The sequence below is a fragment of the Stegodyphus dumicola genome, chromosome X2 (assembly GCF_044657685.1).
Source record: "Stegodyphus dumicola isolate Sdum_Otavi_A_Nest chromosome X2, ASM4465768v1".
In the NCBI taxonomy this organism is placed as follows: Eukaryota; Metazoa; Arthropoda; class Arachnida; order Araneae; family Eresidae; genus Stegodyphus; species Stegodyphus dumicola.
Window position 1 is genome coordinate 121,815,207 of NC_140781.1, and position 18,540 is coordinate 121,833,746.

Below are 18,540 nucleotides of genomic sequence, written 5' to 3' on the forward strand. Positions count from 1 at the left end.
CAATTCCTCTTCTTTCTAGAAATTTTGCAACTAATTAGTTAACTTCATGCACAGACTGTTAAAAAACTTCATTATAAAATATACAGGGTGTTTCATAGATCATGGGACAAACTTGGAAGGGTGGTGGAGCATACTAAAACATGCATTTTTTTTAGGAATGCAGGGTCTGAAATGACGGGTTAAGGCAGGAATGCAAAAAAATGACACGAGAGGAAAATGTGTTTATGTACAAAATCAACGCAAAGTGCTTCTTTGTAGCAATACCGTATTCACAATAAATGTTCAAAATTTGTGACCACTAGCAGTAATACATGCTTGGTAACATCACAGAAGGGATTAAATAACATTTTGAAAAACGACAGGCATTTCGTGCACGCTTGCGGCCTCAATGGTTAGTTGTGCAACGAGCTCCTCGAGCGAGTCAACAGGAGTCTCGTAAATGAAGTTCTTCAGATGGCCTCATAAAAAAAAAAATCCAAGCTGGATAAATCTGGCGAACAGGGTAGCCATTGAATGGGTCCACCAAAGCCAATCCATCGGCACGGAAACATCCAAGTAATGGCGGACCCGCATGTGGCTATGGGCTGGTGCACCGTCATGCTGGAACCACATGCGATCACGAACGACAGCCGGAACATCCTGCAGCAATTCCAGTGGCACCTCTTGCAGAAAAATATGATAACGTAAGCCATTTGTACATGCAGGTAAGAGGTATATTTGTACATGCAGGGAAGGGCCTATGAGGTAGTCGTTAACAATACCCTACCACACATTCACGGAGAAGCGGGTTTGGAATGAATGTGGACGTGTGGATTATGAGTTGCCCACATGGGCATGTTGTGGCTATTGAAGATGCCGTCCTGTGAGAAAGTTGCCTCGTCCGTGAATAGTATATCCGATGGGAACTCCGCCTGCGCCGCACACTTCTACAGGAACCAATGACAGAAATGAACTCGAAGAGGGTAATCAGTCTCTTGCAAGGCTTGGACTCTCTGCAAATGGTATGGGTGCAAACCAATTTCATCGAATACTCTCCAAACAGTGGAATGACTCAGCTGCAGACGATATGCAACAGCTCTTGTACTTGTCTGAGGTGATTCGTGCACAATGTTGAAAATGGATTCTTCAATGCGAGGTTGTCGTGCACTTCTTCCACTCCTAGTGTCAGAGGTGGCTTCAAATGACCCGTTTTCACACAGAGACCGATGCAACCTCTCAAACATTGTGCAATTCGGTATACACCTGTTCGGAAACCGTTCCTGGTACAACCGTAGTGCTGCTCTGCCGTTCCCATTAGCAGCACTATAAATGAGATGCATGTCAGCTTTTTCCCTGCGCGTAAACTTACCCATCACGCTCGACATCAGATTTGTGAATGATCCTCTTATGCATCAGATTGTGGTTTGTCTGGCCTATTACTGCTGCATTACCAGCCAATCACAGCTGTAGTTCCTATTACTGTTAGTGTTTCCTTTATAAATATTTATTGTAAATACTGTATTGCTGCAAAGAAGCACTTTGCATTGATTTTGTACATAAAACACATTTTCCTCTTGTGTCTTTTTTGCATTCCTGCCTTAACCCATCACTTCAGACCCTATATTCCTATACAAAAAAATGCATGATTTAGTACACTCCACCAGCCCTCCAAGTTTGTCCCATGATCTATGAAACACCCTGTATGGAAGAAATTGCTTTATTTCTTCAGCAATATGAATATTAAGAATAAATACGAAAATGGTTAGGGCCATGTGGCAGAATTTTTAGACTTTAGTGAAGTACCAAGAAATTAAATATAGAGACGGCAAACTTTTAGAATTTAAGGAGGCACTATTCAGCAGAATTTAAGACCCACAAAGACACTGCATCACGTGGGAAAAAGTCCAGTGCCAGCCCTGAGTATGATATATTGAGACATAACAGATGAAACTTTTAAATAGTCAGTTTTCAATTTACTAATACTAGAAAAATTCCTTTCTATAAAAGCCTGTCCATGTGACAAGATTAGAGGCATTTTTTATATTTTCCATGCCTGTTTCTAGTGGAAAGAAGAGAAAATATGATAAACATGTTAAGAGAAAGACTTTTTTTAAATTTTCTATTTCTGATCTGATGATCAGAAATAGAAAATTAAAAAAAAATATGTTTTCATTGTTCTTCCAAAAATTCTCCAAAAAGTAAGAAATTCATCCATTATATGTTAATACAATTAAGACTTTTTTTTCACTTTTTCTGGAATCACAGGCAGTGCAGGATTTACGTATAAGCTGCACAAGCTATAGCTTGGGCCCCCGGCAAAAAACCCTCTAGGTATCCAAAAATCATATTTGGCACTGGCATATAGTATCTAGACTTATAAAAGGCCCCATATCTCAAATAGCTTAGGGCCTTATCAAGTCTAAATCCGGCCCTGATCATAGGTCTATAAATCTTGTCTTCAAATCCTTCTAAATCTTCCGAGGTAAAATATCTAAAATCTGAAAGAAAAATTATCTATGCCAATTCTATAACAGTTAAACGCCAAAAGTTTTTTGAAATGAAAAATACGGAGAAAAGTATAAAATTAACTTTATAGAGAAAACTGATATATATACTGAAACAATTGTGGGGGGAGGGGAAACTCTTCCCATGAAAAAATATAAAATATGACATTTTAAAGTAATTACAATAGCTATTTTGCTTTTGCTAAGAAATGTTTGGGAAATTGTGCTTGACAGCATTTCTTATCTTGTTTATTCTTCAGATTCAAAATATTCTAATAATAAGTTGCCAAAGTGGAAAGGATTGTCATTTAATGACAAGGAAAAATATAAAAAGTTTTATTTTAATCTGATATTTAAAACATAATTTTAATATATCATCACTATTTTAATGAAATGTACAAATGTTATAATGTTTTTTAAAAAAATCGGCGATAAATTTACAAATTTTTGAATTGAGAATTTCACATTTTGGTGACTTTAAAGATCAATATCTATACAAATTTCTGAATTAAGAATTTTGTATAGAAATTGATCTTAAACTCACTAAAATGTCCACTAGTTGCCAAATTTACAGCCTTTTAATAACAGTTTAAATTTCCTAAAAGAAAAAGTTATTTATGAGCTCTTCATTAGCAAAAAAGAAGTATGAAATGCTGATGTTTCCCTTCCAGCCCAGAAACACAAGTTTTTTTCTTTTTTTTTTTTTTTTTTTTTTTTTTTGTGGCTAAGAATATAATTTCACTTTCCTGGACTCAAACAAACAACAAACAAATAAAAATTGCTTCATTAAAACATGTCAAGCGAAGTCAAGCGAAAGCGCTGAAAGAGCGCTAAAGTCAAGTGAAGATTGGAAACTCCTGGGATTAGACATTACAATCAAAGAATACGTAAACTGTGATGCCAATGAGACATGAGACTTATGAACAATTGAAAAACAAAATGAAAACATTTTACCAATGAACATTTAAGTAGCAGGGATGAAGAAGAAAATGAAGCACGAATCCCACTTTCTTTTCAATGCTGTCTACTGCACTGACATCCTCAAAAGTATTATTGTGCGTAATAAATACAAGTGAGAAACCATTTTAAGGCTGACTCACAGCGCTTTGTTTATGTTTCAGAATTAAAAGACACATCAGAAGAAAACAGAAGCCCTTTTCTCTTTTTAAAAAAAGTTAAAATTTGCTTTAAACTGTTACTTATTCAAGAAGGTAGTTCAGATAAAAGTATGACTTTTTCCCTTTTCAATTTTACATAATTAAGGACAGAAATCTGCATTCTTATGCTATTAAAAATATTAAATTTTGTATATGTTATTTTAAAAATATTTATAATTTTTTTAAACAGTAATTAAACATTTATTTAAAATATTAATTTGAAATTTGTTTGAACAAACTGAAAGTACCATAACAGAAGTATGTAATATCAGTCGTAGATTAGTACAGTCAAAAGTCGTTAATCCGGACTCGTCGGGACTTCAGCGATTCCAGATTATCGATTTTTCCGGATTATAGATCATCAGTTTAAATCACGTAAGATGGCATGCAGAAATTCTAAAATCAAAAATATGAAACCGTAATTTATGAAATAAAGAACAATTATGATCTAAAGGGTATCAAAATTTACCAAAAAAAAAAAAAAAAAAGCTTAATATTTATTTGTTTACTTTATTAAACATTTCTTTCAATGTATGTTGTTTAAGTTGCTTCGTTTTATGTGATAATACTTTCTCTTTAATTCTATAAACAGACATAATTTCTTGTTCAGTTACAAAGTTCCGCTGTTCAAGTCCCGTTAATTGCTGTGCCGAGAATACCGACTAACTTGTCAATCAAAATTTTTTCGTTTTCACTAACCTCTCTGTCACATTCTTCATGTCTTTATCCATTTTTTTGCAGCAATTCCACTTTTTGTTTGTTGGACATCAAAACATACTTTCGTTTTGTAGATCCTTTGGAAGTTCCAGCATCGGAAATTCTATTTGACATAATCGAAAGTTCAAGTTTACTTTTATAAAATTGCTCTTACAGTCTGCAAAAAATAATAAGCGGGATCCAATTCGAAGATTAAGGAACAACGCAATCATTAACATCAACTGAAATAGATAATTAGATAATTTTAGCTTACACCGTCCATTATACATTAAACGCGCAGGCGAAAACGTATTCTGCACTTGCGCACACGCATATGCGCAGTAGTCAAGGTCTTACGCGCATGCGTAAAACACCTGTGCGCATGTGGCAACGCGGCGCATGCGCAGAAAGTTTTTAGCTTTGAGGTCCGGATTATAGATCATTCCGGATTATCGGTGGCCGAATTAACGACTTTTGACTGTAGTACCAAAATTGTGCAGTTTATACATATATGTCTCACATCATAAACTAAAATTTCATTTATACGTTGCTAGTGAATTGTTCCTGGAGAGACATATAAATGGTGTTTGTCTTTGAGGGAAGCAATTTCCCCATTTCTGTTTTATGATCGACAAGCACAGATTGACACTCCACTTTTATCTCATCTACTTTTTTTAAAAATTTCTATGTCTGCTGGGCAAGTAATACCACTTTCAATAGAGCCAGCTACTTTAATATTATATTTTCTCGACTCATTAATTTTACTTTGCCCAATTCTATGGCACTAGTTATATGATGGAGTTCCATTTTTTACTGCCCTTTTAGCAGATGAAATAATAAAAGAAGATCTTGTTTTTTGTTCCATCTTTTCCTTCTAGTGTTCAAATTCAGTTTTAGAGCTACATACTTTGTTTTTGTACTCCAATTTGATATCAGTATGATCTGAATCTATATGACCTAATAATTCCTTCATTGTTTTGAATTTACCGTATTTGACAGCTTATAAGATGCACTGGCATATAAGACGCACCCTTATTTAGACAGGCACACACAAGGAAAAAAAGTTTCAATGGCATGGTTTCTTTTAGTTCTCACATTTCGTAAAAGCCAAATAAACAATTATTGAATGCAATTACCTTCACGTATAAGACGCAGGTAACTTTTTTGAGACCAAATTTAGGAAAAAAAGTGCGTCTTATATGCTGTCAAATAGGGTATGTGCAAAGACACCCCATATTTGATTACAAAACCTTTTAACTTCTTTTTCTGGGTGAAACTTTCTAATATGTTCGTACATATTACATTCAATAGTGTATGTTACTTTACAATGAGGGCAAGATATCTAGGCCAATGTACAGGCAGATGGCAATTTTAATTCCAATTTCATATAAAAAACAAGTATTATTTATTTCCATATCTTATTTTAATTTAATTAAAATTATCACAGCAATCTCACAAAGGAAAAAAAATCTTTATTTTCAGCTATTAACCTAATTTAGCTCATCTAAATTACAAACAAAATCTCATATACAACTTTAGTATAGTCATCAAAGTTATATTAATAAACAGATCACATTATAAAGAACAGAATTAGAATTGATTACTGAAATTTAACAGAAGGTGTTTGGTTCAACTTAAATAAATGGAAGCACTTCTGGAAAGAACCTGGTAAATGTAAACACCGCCAAAAATGGCAATAATAGCTCAAACCTGGTAACCCAAAGGATTTGCATGTTCGGAGGTAGAAGATTCAGCATGTTTGGAACCATTCCACTTACATGAATTTTGGTTCCTTACATTATTATTATTATTATTTACGTGTTCCACCCTAAGGCACTACACGGAAGGTAGGGATGCCTTCGTGGAGGACTTTCTAGGAGAAATTGCCTTGTATTAACATGCTACACATGGGGAAAACCCACAAAAGCACCCATGCAGCCTGCCTGTTTGCAGGATTCAAACCTCAGACGGAACTACCAGTGTTCAGGGACTTTACCACTCGGCGACTGGTTTCTTACATTGCTATTCATAATTTTGCATGCTGGAGCATCATACTCATTGTTTGTCTTTGCCAGCACAATTTATTCTCCACTTATTCACCGTTATTTTGTAATGCTATCTTTTCATAATTTTTTAAGTATGAATAGATGAAATTATTTTCATTAAATTCAGGAAGTTGTCTGAAACAGATGCTTGTCTGCAATGATGCATCTCAGAAGAATTATTGCCTTCCTCGAAAATATGTTCACAGTAAACAATGGATCAGCAGACATTCTGATGCTACTGATTAAGAAGTACATGGCAAATGGAACAAGTATTATGAATCATGAATGGCGGACATATTCATTCTTAGGCAGGCAGGGGCATTATGTCTATCACACTGTTAATCATACACAGATTTTATTTATCCTGCAACTTGTGCACATGCCCAGTCTAAAGAATCGAACAAGCGGCCTCTGAAAGTAGAATTAAAAGGGGGGAAATATAAAAGAAATAAGTAAATAAAATAAAATGGTCTTTACAAAGAAAATCAAGATGTTCACATGTTCGAATCCTATTTCTGCATGCAGTTAAACATAACGGCAAAATCCACTCACAGAAGTTTTAAACATAATTGAAAATTATATCGTTTCAGGATAATACATCTCTGACAGACCACTATGTTCATGGGGCAGCTTTGGAGCTCCGGGCCTCTGGCGGTTGCCAGTTCCGCCATCCACTTAACATGTCTCTGGAAAAGCGATGAAAAAAAACCACTGTGGCAAAAAAAAAAAAAAAAAAAAAAAAAACATATTATGGAATATACTCCTTAGAATAAGTAAAACTAATTTATAGGACTTTAGCTAATCTACGCTACTATAAAATACCATTGATAAAAGCATATCCTAGGGGAAAATATACCTGTTATTCATATTATTATTCTCATTTTAATTCATAACTGTGTATCGCGAATTGCAATTTCTCTGCAACAAGCACCATCCCATAATATGAGTATATTAACACATATAATCTGTGTTAATCTTATGTTAGCATTGTGGATAAGTTTATATTATCGATCAAAAATAGGCTGTTGTTTAAAAGTCAAAAGTTTATGTAGATTTAGTCCTGCTCAGTACACCAACATCTCTAGTCCCTCATTCGTTAATGTTCAATTGCATGTAGTTTTTTCTTTAATTTATTAGGCTTGAGGCTGCAGCTAATCAGAAAGTACCAAAATATTTTCTTCAGTTAATAAAAAGTTTCTAATTGCCTTGCATTAGTGAAGTTAGTTTAATACAGTGGTTCTCAACTGGCGCTGCACGTACCACTAGTGGTACAAAATGAAGCAAAGTATTTTTAACTATTAAAAATTAACTCAAAAATTAAACAACCCCAACATCCTTTAATTTTTTTCTCAAAATTTGTAAATTTATGCGATCTGAGCTTTGTTCAATGTCAATACAGTCAAAAGTCGTTAACTCGTCGGGACTTCGGCGATTCCGGATTATCGATTTTTCCAGATTATAGATCATCAGTTTAAATCTCGTAAGATGGCATGCAGAAATTCTAAAATTAAAAATATGAAACCGTAATTTAGGAAATAAAGAACAATTATGATCTAAAGGGTATCAAAATTTACAAAAAAAAAAGCTTAATATTTATTTGTTTACTTTATTAAATATTTCTTTCAATGTAAGTTGTTTAAGTTGCTTCGTTTTATGTGATAATACTTTCTCTTTAATTCTATAAACAGACATACCTTCTCATTCAGTTACAAAGTTCCGCTGTTCAAGTCCCGTAATTGCTGTGCCGAGAATACCGACTAACTTGTCAATTGAAATTTTTTCATTTTCACTAACCCCTCTGTCACCTTCTTCATGTCTTTATCCATTTTTTGCAGCAATTCCATTTTTAGTTTGACGGACATCGAAACATACTTTCGTTTTGTAGATTTTTTGGGAGTTCCAGCATCGGAAATTCTATTTGACATAATCAAAAGTTCAAGTTTACTTTTATAAAATTGTTCTTACGGTCTGCAAAAAATAATAAGCCGCATCCAATTTGAAGATCAAGGAACAACGCAATCATCAACAATCAACTGAAATAGATAATTTTAGCTTAGCTTATACCGACCGTTATACATTAAACGTGTATGCGTAAACATATTATGCGCACGCATAAAGGTATCACGCCAATGTGTAAACGCATACGCATGCCCAGAAAGTTTGTAGCTTTGAGGTTCGGATTATAGATCATTCCGGATTATGGACGTCCAGATTAATATCTTGGAATAAAAGCACTGCCATATGCAGTAACGGAGCTCGGGCTTTAACAGGAAAACATTCCGATGTTATTTCTTGAATAATGAAAGTCACACCTGGAACTAAGTTTACTCACTGCTCCATTCAAAGCTTTACTAGCCAAAACAATTCCCCAACACCTGAAAATCTTTTTGAATCAAGCTGCGAAAATTATTTTATTAAAAGCCGAGCATTAAATTCAAGAATATTTATGATTTTATGGCAAGAGATGGGTTTTTATTACATTCTGAAGAAAGATTGTTATCAGGAGGCAAAGTTTTAAATCGTCTTTTCGAACTTCGATCAGAAATTCAAATTTTCCTCTGTGATTCAAAATTTGAATTGCAAAATTGTTTATTTAGTGAATTTCACTAAACAATAATACCAATAATTAACAGAGTGGTTGGCACATTTAGTTTTTTTAGCTGATATTTTTTAAAGTTAAAAGAATTAAATTTAGGATTACAAGGACAAAGTGTTAATTTGTTTACCATTAGAGATAAAATAAATGGATTGATAAAGAAAAATATTGTGTAACAATTATTGTTTTATTCACTAAATAATAACTATAATTAACAGAGTGGTTGGCATGTTTAGCAGATATTTTTTAAAGTTAAAAGAATTAAATTTAGGATTACAAGGAGAAAGTGTTAATTTGTTTACCATTAGAGATAAAATAAATGCATTGATAAAGAAAACTCGAGCTAAATATCAAAGAATTGAATAATAATACTTTAAGCTTTCTACCACTTTTAGAAAGTTTTCTAACTGAAAATGATTTGGAAATAAAAGAAGAATTAGCATCTGACATTAAAAATCATAATTTTTCATTGATAAATAATTTCAACATGTATTTCCCCGATGATTATGAAAAAAAAATTTTGGATTAGAAATCCATTTCGTTCAAATGAACCTGAAATTTTATCTCGTGAAGAAAAAGAGCAATTGATAATAATTTTCGGTGATCGAACTCTAACAGAAGATTTCAAAAATAACACACTTGTTAACGTTTGGCTAAACCAAAATAAATAAATAAAAATTCTAAAAACTCTGCAAAATGAAGTTTTCAGATTTTATATTATGCCCAATGGTACATTTTTAACGTTTTGTGTGTTACCTTCATTTATTAAACAGCATGTTCTTTGCACTCATGCCCAAACATGCTCTATAGTATTCAATTCCATTTTTTCTTTTTATCTCTAGGTAAGTACTAAACAGTTTTCAAAAGACATATCTACTTCAGCAGAACCAGTATCTTTAATCTTCAGAATAATCCGTAAAATAGTTTTAAGTACTTATTATTTCACATCATAATTTATTGTGTTTCGCACATTTTATGCTTTTTTCTTTCTTTTTATTTCGTTTTGCAGATACTCTGCTCTTTTAGAATCCAGAAAAGAGTAAGTTCATCAGCGATGTTTTCCCAATAGAATTACATCTTTCTTGTGTCTAAGCATCATCACATTTATGCGTTTCATCTTTTATGTCTGAAAATGTACATGCTTGAGAATTTTACGCTCCCTTTATTATTATAGTGAAACTAATCCAAATATTCTCATGAATATGAATATAATATTCAGCAACATTACATATCATTTGCAGTTCTGATTTTCCAAGAAATCACAAAGTTCACAACATTGTGCAAACGAGTACACGATTTAATACTTTGCAAATGAGTCACAATCAAATAAACCCATGGAGGTAGGAAGTAAGATGGAGTCGCCCTAAACAAGTTTCTCCCGTACCCTGCTCTGAAGCACCGGCGATCCCTACGTGGTGACCAAAACATTGGGTCATTTACCATTGAGTTCTATGGGATTTGACGCGTTCGGATATAAATATTTTGTAATTACGTCGTAAATATACATATAAATGTATTTATTTTCTTTTTCTACAACACTTCAGAGTCCTAAGTATGTGAAAACAACATATTTTTAAACAACATTTCATTCCGAACGGAATTAAATGCTATACTTTTCACAGGACAGTTTTCTCAAAATGGTTTAATCTGAATGAAATATTTTCACAAGTTTTCGTTACTTACATTAGAAAAAAAAATTAAGGTAATTCGATTTTATTCGGTTAAGGTGCAAAAATTAAGATCAAAGTTTATTGTATTATTAAAATTATGCATTATTTCTTTTTTATTTATAGAGCTTCTTCCTAAAATACTTTCTTAAATATGACATGATTTTTTGGCTTCTGAGGCATCTTTTAAATCGAAAAATGTAAGTCAATTTATAATTAATGCTCTATTCGATTCATTTTAAATTAGAGAATTATTAGGAATTAGCGAAATATTTTAAATAGTACTTGACTTTCTCTGAACATTTCTGAAAGGGAATAAAATAAGTTTTTTTTTTTTTTTTTAAGTATTATTTAAAACTTGTAACTGAGTTATTATAAAATGTAAGGGGAATAATTCTTTTAATTATACTTATCAGATTTTTTTTAACCTTCATTTCAACAATACATATTCCAAAACTCTTTATTGCGTTCTTAAGTGCGCATCTCATAGCATTTGCTTTACAATACCTTTTAACAGATTGCTTTCCAATACGAACAATTCTTGCTTAAATAGTTTTATAACGTATTTGTCAACAGGATTTCAATTTATGTTTACAATTCAATATTAAGATTATTATATATTTAGATAACATTTATAATCATTATAAATTAGATTTCTTCACAGTACTTTCACAGTTGTTTATAAGTGAATAAATTCTTCATTTCAAATACATTTATAAATAATTTAATGAATATTTAAGTATTTGTCAAAGGCAGATACATGCTTTTTGCAAACAAATGCATAAATACCCATACATATTTCCTATTTTTCATTTCCGGCATGTGCAAATCTTTACTTTTTGTGCATTCACTATATTTTTCGTGTAAAGTAATTTACACTAATTTAGCATACGCTCGAAAGTTTTACATAAAAAATATATATGAATATAATTTGAATGAAAATTATAAGTATTATTTTTAAATTATAAGTATTCTTTAAGCATAACATTTTTCTTAAAATCTATATTTTTGTAGTGCAACAGCTTAGAATTTTATAAAAAAAATTCATAATCAAAATCGCAGTTGTTAGTTATCGAAAAATAACCAAGATGTGATTTTTGCGTAAATGTCACTAAACTATACAAATTGCTGTTATCCATCACACTATAAATGTTTCTTTCATGCGAAAGTGTCCCTTTTTCGATTTCTATGGAACTGTCGTGTGTCGAAATACTATCAGAATCTTGTCAAGCGAGCTTCTGAATGTAAACAAAGAACACCCCATCTGGTGACCCAAGCTTCAAAGCAGTGCTTCACTTTTAGCGCGGGTTGGCCCCTCCTCCCTTTCCTACCTCCATGAATAAACCATAGGCTTATAAACAATTATTCAGGATTATTTTAGTCACGTAATTATTTTTTAAATGTTACTCTGCAAAATGGAGTATTTATTTTAAATATGTATACATTTTAGACTTTATTCTATTTTAATTATGTAAGTAAAGAAGTACACTCATGTCCAAAATTATCTTTACATACCAAAAATGATGATATTCAATGAAATATCGAATCAATGTGATCCGTATTTGCAGGAAATGTGTGAAAACCAAGCATTATCCAATCAAAAGTAATCAAATGGTTTCTGATATGCAAATCTAGGCGTTACGTCATCCAAGAGTGAATCAAGAGCTTTGCGCAAACTGAATAGTTGAGTGAATTTCTGCAACATAGCGTTTGATTTCAGTGTGTAGGGACTCAAAGCGGTTTGTTATGGCTTCGAAGTATCATTTGGAAGAATCTGTAAAGTGGCGAATTATCGGCCGTTTAGAAGCAGGGCAGTCAATCATAGAAACAGCTACATGTCTGAATATTTCAAGAGAGACAGTCTCCAAGCTATGGAAACAGTTTCAAAATGATGGAAGTGTTGTAAGGAGGCCTGGGCAAGGTCGGAAAGGAATGACAACTGCTTCTGAAAGATCGGTATCTGGCATTAACTGCCCGTCGTAACAGAAAGGCTACTGCTCGCCAGTTAAGTTCAGAGCTTGCAGCCGCCACTGGAACTGTTGCATCACGGCAAACAATATACAGAAGGCTTAATGAAAAAGGCCTTTATGCCAGAAAGCCAAGGGTATGTGTTTTACTGTCTTCACAGAAAAAGAGGGATTGCTTTAATTGGTGTAAAGAACATCAAAACTGGACTGAACATCAATGGTCCCATGTTCTCTTTACTGATGGGTCGCGGTTTAGTTTAACTGGTGATTCTAAACGTGTTTTACATCTGGAGGGAGTCAGGAACACGAAATGATCCCTCGAACATTGTGGAACGTGACCGTTTCGGTAGTGGAGGTGTGATGGTATGGGGTGGAATAATGATCGATGGGCGTACGCCCCTACACGTGTTCAGCAGCGGATCTGTGACAGACCAGATATATCGAGATGAGGTCTTAGATCCTTATGTAAGACTTTTCAGGGGTGCATATGGACCTGACTTTTTATTTATGGATGATAATGCCCGTCCACATCGAGCAAACCTCGTTGATGAATTCCTGAAAGTGAAGACATTAAGCGAATACCTTGGCCACCAAACTCTCCTGACCTTAATCCGATAGAGAACTTATGGGACTACCTTGGAAGAGCAATTGCACGTATACATCCTCCTCCTAGAGATGTAAATGCTCTGAAGACGGCATTGCTGGAAGAGTGGAGATTAATTCCCCAAACTGTGGTTAACAACGTTATTTCCAGCCTTAAAACACGTTGTGATATGTGTGTACAAGTCAGGAGAGATCATATTCCATATTGAATTCGTAAGACTTAATTCTTTTCCTGAATCATTCCTTTTTTTCTTAACTCTCTTTGCCACACTTTATTACCATTTTTATTGTTTCATGCTACAATTTTATATCATATGAGGTGATCTTCAATTTTTTCTTTTGCATTTATGTGTCATCATGTTATGTATGATTCCACGAAAATTCATTAAATTATAAGTCATAGTCTCTGAGAAATCCGTGAATTTATGCATGTAAACATAATTTTGGACATGAGTGTATTTGACATACATTTATCTCTTTTTATCATATAAATTTAGGGGGAAAATTTTACGTTAAGCACAAAATATTGTTTAGGTATTCATAAGTAAAGTTTAACATTAATTCAAATAATGATTGATGTATACTGAAAAATTATTTTCATTGTATGGCAAATTTATCCGGTGAATTTTGAAATTTATTGCATTGACTATAATTTTCTGCCTAGAGATTGGTATATTAGTGAGAGGCATTTTGTTCAATGTTGAATTACAGCACAGACGTAGAACAGAAGGTTTTTAATGAAGTTTGAATTTTTCTAACATCTCCGTAATCCTCATGTGTTCATAAATTTCAATACTGACTGTGTTATTACGTAAATTACATCCTAATATCACATGAAGGGGATTAAATTGCAACCAACACGACCAAAATATTTACAAGTCTTTTCACCAATATTTCTAATAATTTTATTATTATAAGAAATGTACCAGACCCTTATGATATAAGAAAATCAAAATTCATTTCTGCTCTAATTTCTTAAGCAGAATACATTTGCACACCATTAGTACCCCAGTGGCAAAAATCGCTTAATACTGAGAGTTCGACTGATTCACATCCCAGTGAACGAGCTGACTGCAAGAAAACCTACATAGTTTTTTCATGTATAAAGAAAATATGAGCTAGTTTCTCTTAAAATGTCCTCCATGAAGGCATGGGGCCTTGCATGCTTTGACATGATCTATATAACTTAAGAAAGAAGTATACACATTATTGTTATCAAATTTATATTGGAAGAATATATCACTTTTTATTATAACAACTTGAAAAATCCACATTATCATTTAAAAAGCATGCATATTGAACAGAAATTATTCAATGCCACAAAATTTACAGATGCAATGAGACCTTTCTAAGAAAACTGGTAAAAATATATTTATAGGTGCCCCTTGGTGATAATTGGCGATTTTTGGCGATACATGGACACCGAGTTTGTGCAATTCTTCGACTTGTTATTTTGGCAATTTTGGGAAGTGGCAATTTTTGTTCCAAAAATCACCGTTATACAAACCCAAAAAACAAGTCAAAGAATTGCACAAACTCGGTATCCATGTACACATCGACCTATTTTCACTTAAAAAAACATCAGAGAATTGCATAAACTAGGCATTGCGCACTCCCTTTGTACATGTACACATCGATCTATATTCACTTAAAAAGTCAAAAGAGCAGCCAACAAAAAATATATAATCTCAATAAACTACATTTCAAATCAAACACATTAAAAAGGAAAGTCATATTAGCACTACACAAAGGAAATATCCACTTACCTTATTTATAAATTTCCCTGTCTTCAGTAAAACAAAATTCCTTAAGAGCATCCAAAAACTTCCTAATACAGTCAAAAGTCGTTAATCCGGACTCGTTGGGACTTCGGCGATTCCGGATTATCGATCATCAGTTTAAATCTGGTAAGATGGCATGCAGAAATTATAAAATTAAAAATATGAAACCGTAATTTATGAAATAAAGAACAATTATGATCTAAAGGGTATCAAAATTTACAAAAAAAAGCTTAATATTTATTTGTTTACTTTATTAAACATTTCTTTCAATGCAAGTTGTTTAAGTTGCTTCATTTTTATGTGATAATACATTCTCTTTAATTCTATAAACAGACATAATTTCTTGTTCAGTTACAAAGTTCCGGTGTTCAAGTCCTATAATTGTTGTGTCTACCGACTAATTTGTCAATCGAAATTTTTTTGTTTTCAATAACCTCTGTCACTTTCTTCGATATCGGCAGCGAATTACAATGACGAGGAATTTGATTTAAATCATATCAAAGACGGAGTACATTGAGATGAAATACTACATTTAGTAAGGAATTATAAGCCAAATAAAATAAAAACGTCTGCCCTGAAGATAAGGATAGTGCTGACAGATCAACTTCCAATTCATTGTGCACCGTGGCGTTAAAGATAAACACACATTAAAGTTTAGATAAACAAATTATATGCCTTTATCCATTTTTTGCAGCAATTCCACTTTTTGTTTAATGGACTTCGAAACATACTTTCGCTTTGTAGATTCTTTACATATTAGTAAATATATATCAGAAATTCTATTTGACATAATCGAAAGTTCAAGCTTACTTTTATAAAATTGCTCTAACAGTCTGCAAAAAATAATAAGCCGGATCCAATTCGAAGATTAAAGAACAACGCAATCTGCAACATTAACTGAATTAGATAATTTTAGCTTAGCTTATACCGTCCGTTATACATTAAACGCACATGCGAAAATGTATTTTGCGCACACGCATATTCGCAGCCGTAAAGGTCTTATGCGCATGCGAGTTTGTAGCTTTGAGGTCTGGATTATAGATCATTCCGGATTATGGGTGTCCGAATTAATGACTTTTGACTGTATTATCTGAACTAGAATCTGTATACTGGTGTTGCCACATAAATTCACAAAAATAAGAGTAAAAAATATCTCCCGTAGTGTCGATATCCTCCAATGTTCGACCATATGCATTTCCTTCCTACAAACAGGACACTTATAATGGCTACTAAGTAAGCCTTCATTTACACACCAGTCAATTAATGCTTTTTTCCCTTTTGTTTCAAATCATACAGAAACTCCTAATTAATCTTACCACATTCAGCAATTTTACCGTGTAAACCACAAAATACCAACGTACTTCTTATCAAGAATATGACACGTCATAATAGGGTTTCCATAGCATTCAACTACTCAGTTTACCATAAATGAAACAATAACTTGATGATAATCTAAGAGGCACCCTTAAATCTACTCTAACTAGACAACCACCAACAGTTTCATGCGATTTGGGCTTCTTATGTAGATGGGCCCACTAGCGGCCAAGTGGTAAAGTCTCTGAACACTGGTAGTTTGGTCTGAATCCTGCGAATGGGCTGGCTGCATGGGTGTTTTTGTGGTTTTCCCCATGTTTAACATGTACTCGAGCCAGTTTCTGTGAGAAAGTCGGCTACGAAGGCATCTCTCCCTTAGGCAGATAGCCCTCGAGGTTTTGCCTGAACACACAAACCAAACCAATGTAGATGGTGGTCTTGAAGAGGAAATGTACAAAGTTTATTTATGTTATAGAAAACACTTTCAGAGGTCATCGTCTACAAATCCAATGTCTTACTAAAAACCATCAGACATATTTAGGTTTCTAAAATCATGCCAAAATTTTTAAAAAGAAAATCTAATACAGAAGTTGCTGAAATGGTTAATTTAAAGTAATTAACACAATTTCTGATGAAATAAAACATCAATCAAAACATCACAGGATTTAGAATGAAAGTAGACAAATCATATTTTTTAGATTATAGCAAAGCAGCCCAAGGCTATCTGCCTATATGGATGCCTTCATGAAGGATACTTTATAGTGTAGAGATAATACAAAAAATATTTCAGAGGTTTAAATAGAAACTGACTCGTATTCACAGGGAAAAATTCATGAAAATTCCCATATATCCAGCCCATTCGCCAGAATATGAATGTCAGCTGAATTACAAATATTCAACAATTTTTATCTCTTGGTTGCTAGCAGTCGAAGTTCACAGCTGTTTTGTGAATTTTAAAACTGTATTTTCATAATTATAAAAATAATCAAACACTAAATGTGCTAAACACTAAATTTGCAGCAACACATTATTAATAATATGGAATACATCTATCTGAATTAATTAAAAGAATATTAAAACATATCCAAGCTACTGTGTGTTTGAATGAGTGGCAAGGAAAATGTTCTATATTTGTGAAAATTCAGGAAATTCAGCTTATTTCTCAAAAATCGATTAGATTAAAGATTCTAAGCATTTTAATATAATATTATTTGCTTACTAAAGCGAATTTAGCACTTCGGTGAGGATGAATAATTTATGTTGTGGAGATAATATCTGCAAAAAATCTTTTTTCAGAGGTCTAAAATATTATGGCATTTGCCCTTGCTGAAACTGAAGTTCATTTGTCATGTCATTATTATACTATGTGTAATCATTTTTATATTATTTTATGAAATGAATATAAAATTCTAAGATACCTGCAAAATTAGATGTCAGATACGAGAGACTTGAATTTTTCTTGGTTCTAGTGACTTATTTTCCTCATATTTATTAAAGGCATTAAATGCCTGATTACTTTTGCGATGCACAGAAATTGCATTAAATTACTTAAAGAATATCATAAATAATATTTTGTCTTCAGTGTATATTATATTGTAAATCTTTTGTACTATGCTCAATCAACACACCGGATAATTTAATAACTGGTTAGAGTAGATTTAAGGGTGCCCCTTGGATTATCACTAAGTTGCTTCATTTATCGCCAAGTTCTTTCATTTATGGTAATCTGAGTAGTTGAATGCTATGGAAATCCTATTATGATGTAATTGGTTGCGTGATTGTGGTCAATTTGAATGATGGAAAAAGATTTGGAAAGTGCATGCCAGATTTCGGATAAGAAGTACATTATTTTGTGGTTTACACAGTAAAATGGCTGAATGTGGTAACATTAATTTGAGGTTTCTGTATGATTTGAAACGAAAGGGGAAAAAAGCATTAATTGGCTGGTGTGTATATAAAAGTTTACTTAACAGTCATTATTAAGTGTTCTTTTTATAGGAAGGAAATGAGTATGGTCAAACATCGGACAATACCAGTACTACGGAGGATATTTTTTACTCTTTATTTTTGTGGCAAACACCAGTACACAGATTCTAGTTCAGATAATTTTAGGAAGTTTTTGGATGCTCTTAAGGAATTTTGTTTGACTGAAGACAGGGAAATTTGTAAATAAGGTAAGAGGATATTTCCTTTGTGTAGTGTTAAGATCAATTTCCTTTTTTATGTTTTTA

At 32.9% G+C, this 18,540-nt stretch overlaps 1 protein-coding gene across 5 annotated transcripts in view; it reads right to left on the reverse strand.

The window, feature by feature from the left end:
- The window catches only part of LOC146992904 (uncharacterized), a 151,975-nt gene that overhangs the window by 107,838 nt on the left and 25,597 nt on the right, over positions 1-18,540 (reverse strand). For 3 of the 5 annotated variants that reach the window (XM_085809308.1, XM_085809307.1, XM_085809304.1), the window contains exon 2: positions 14,981-15,118. The exons of the other annotated variants lie outside the window; for them this stretch is intronic. In XM_085809308.1, the coding sequence (XP_085665434.1) occupies positions 14,981-15,031 (51 nt within the window). In that variant the 5' untranslated portion in view covers positions 15,032-15,118. The remainder of the gene's footprint in view (positions 1-14,980; positions 15,119-18,540) is intronic. 5 annotated transcript variants of the gene reach the window in all.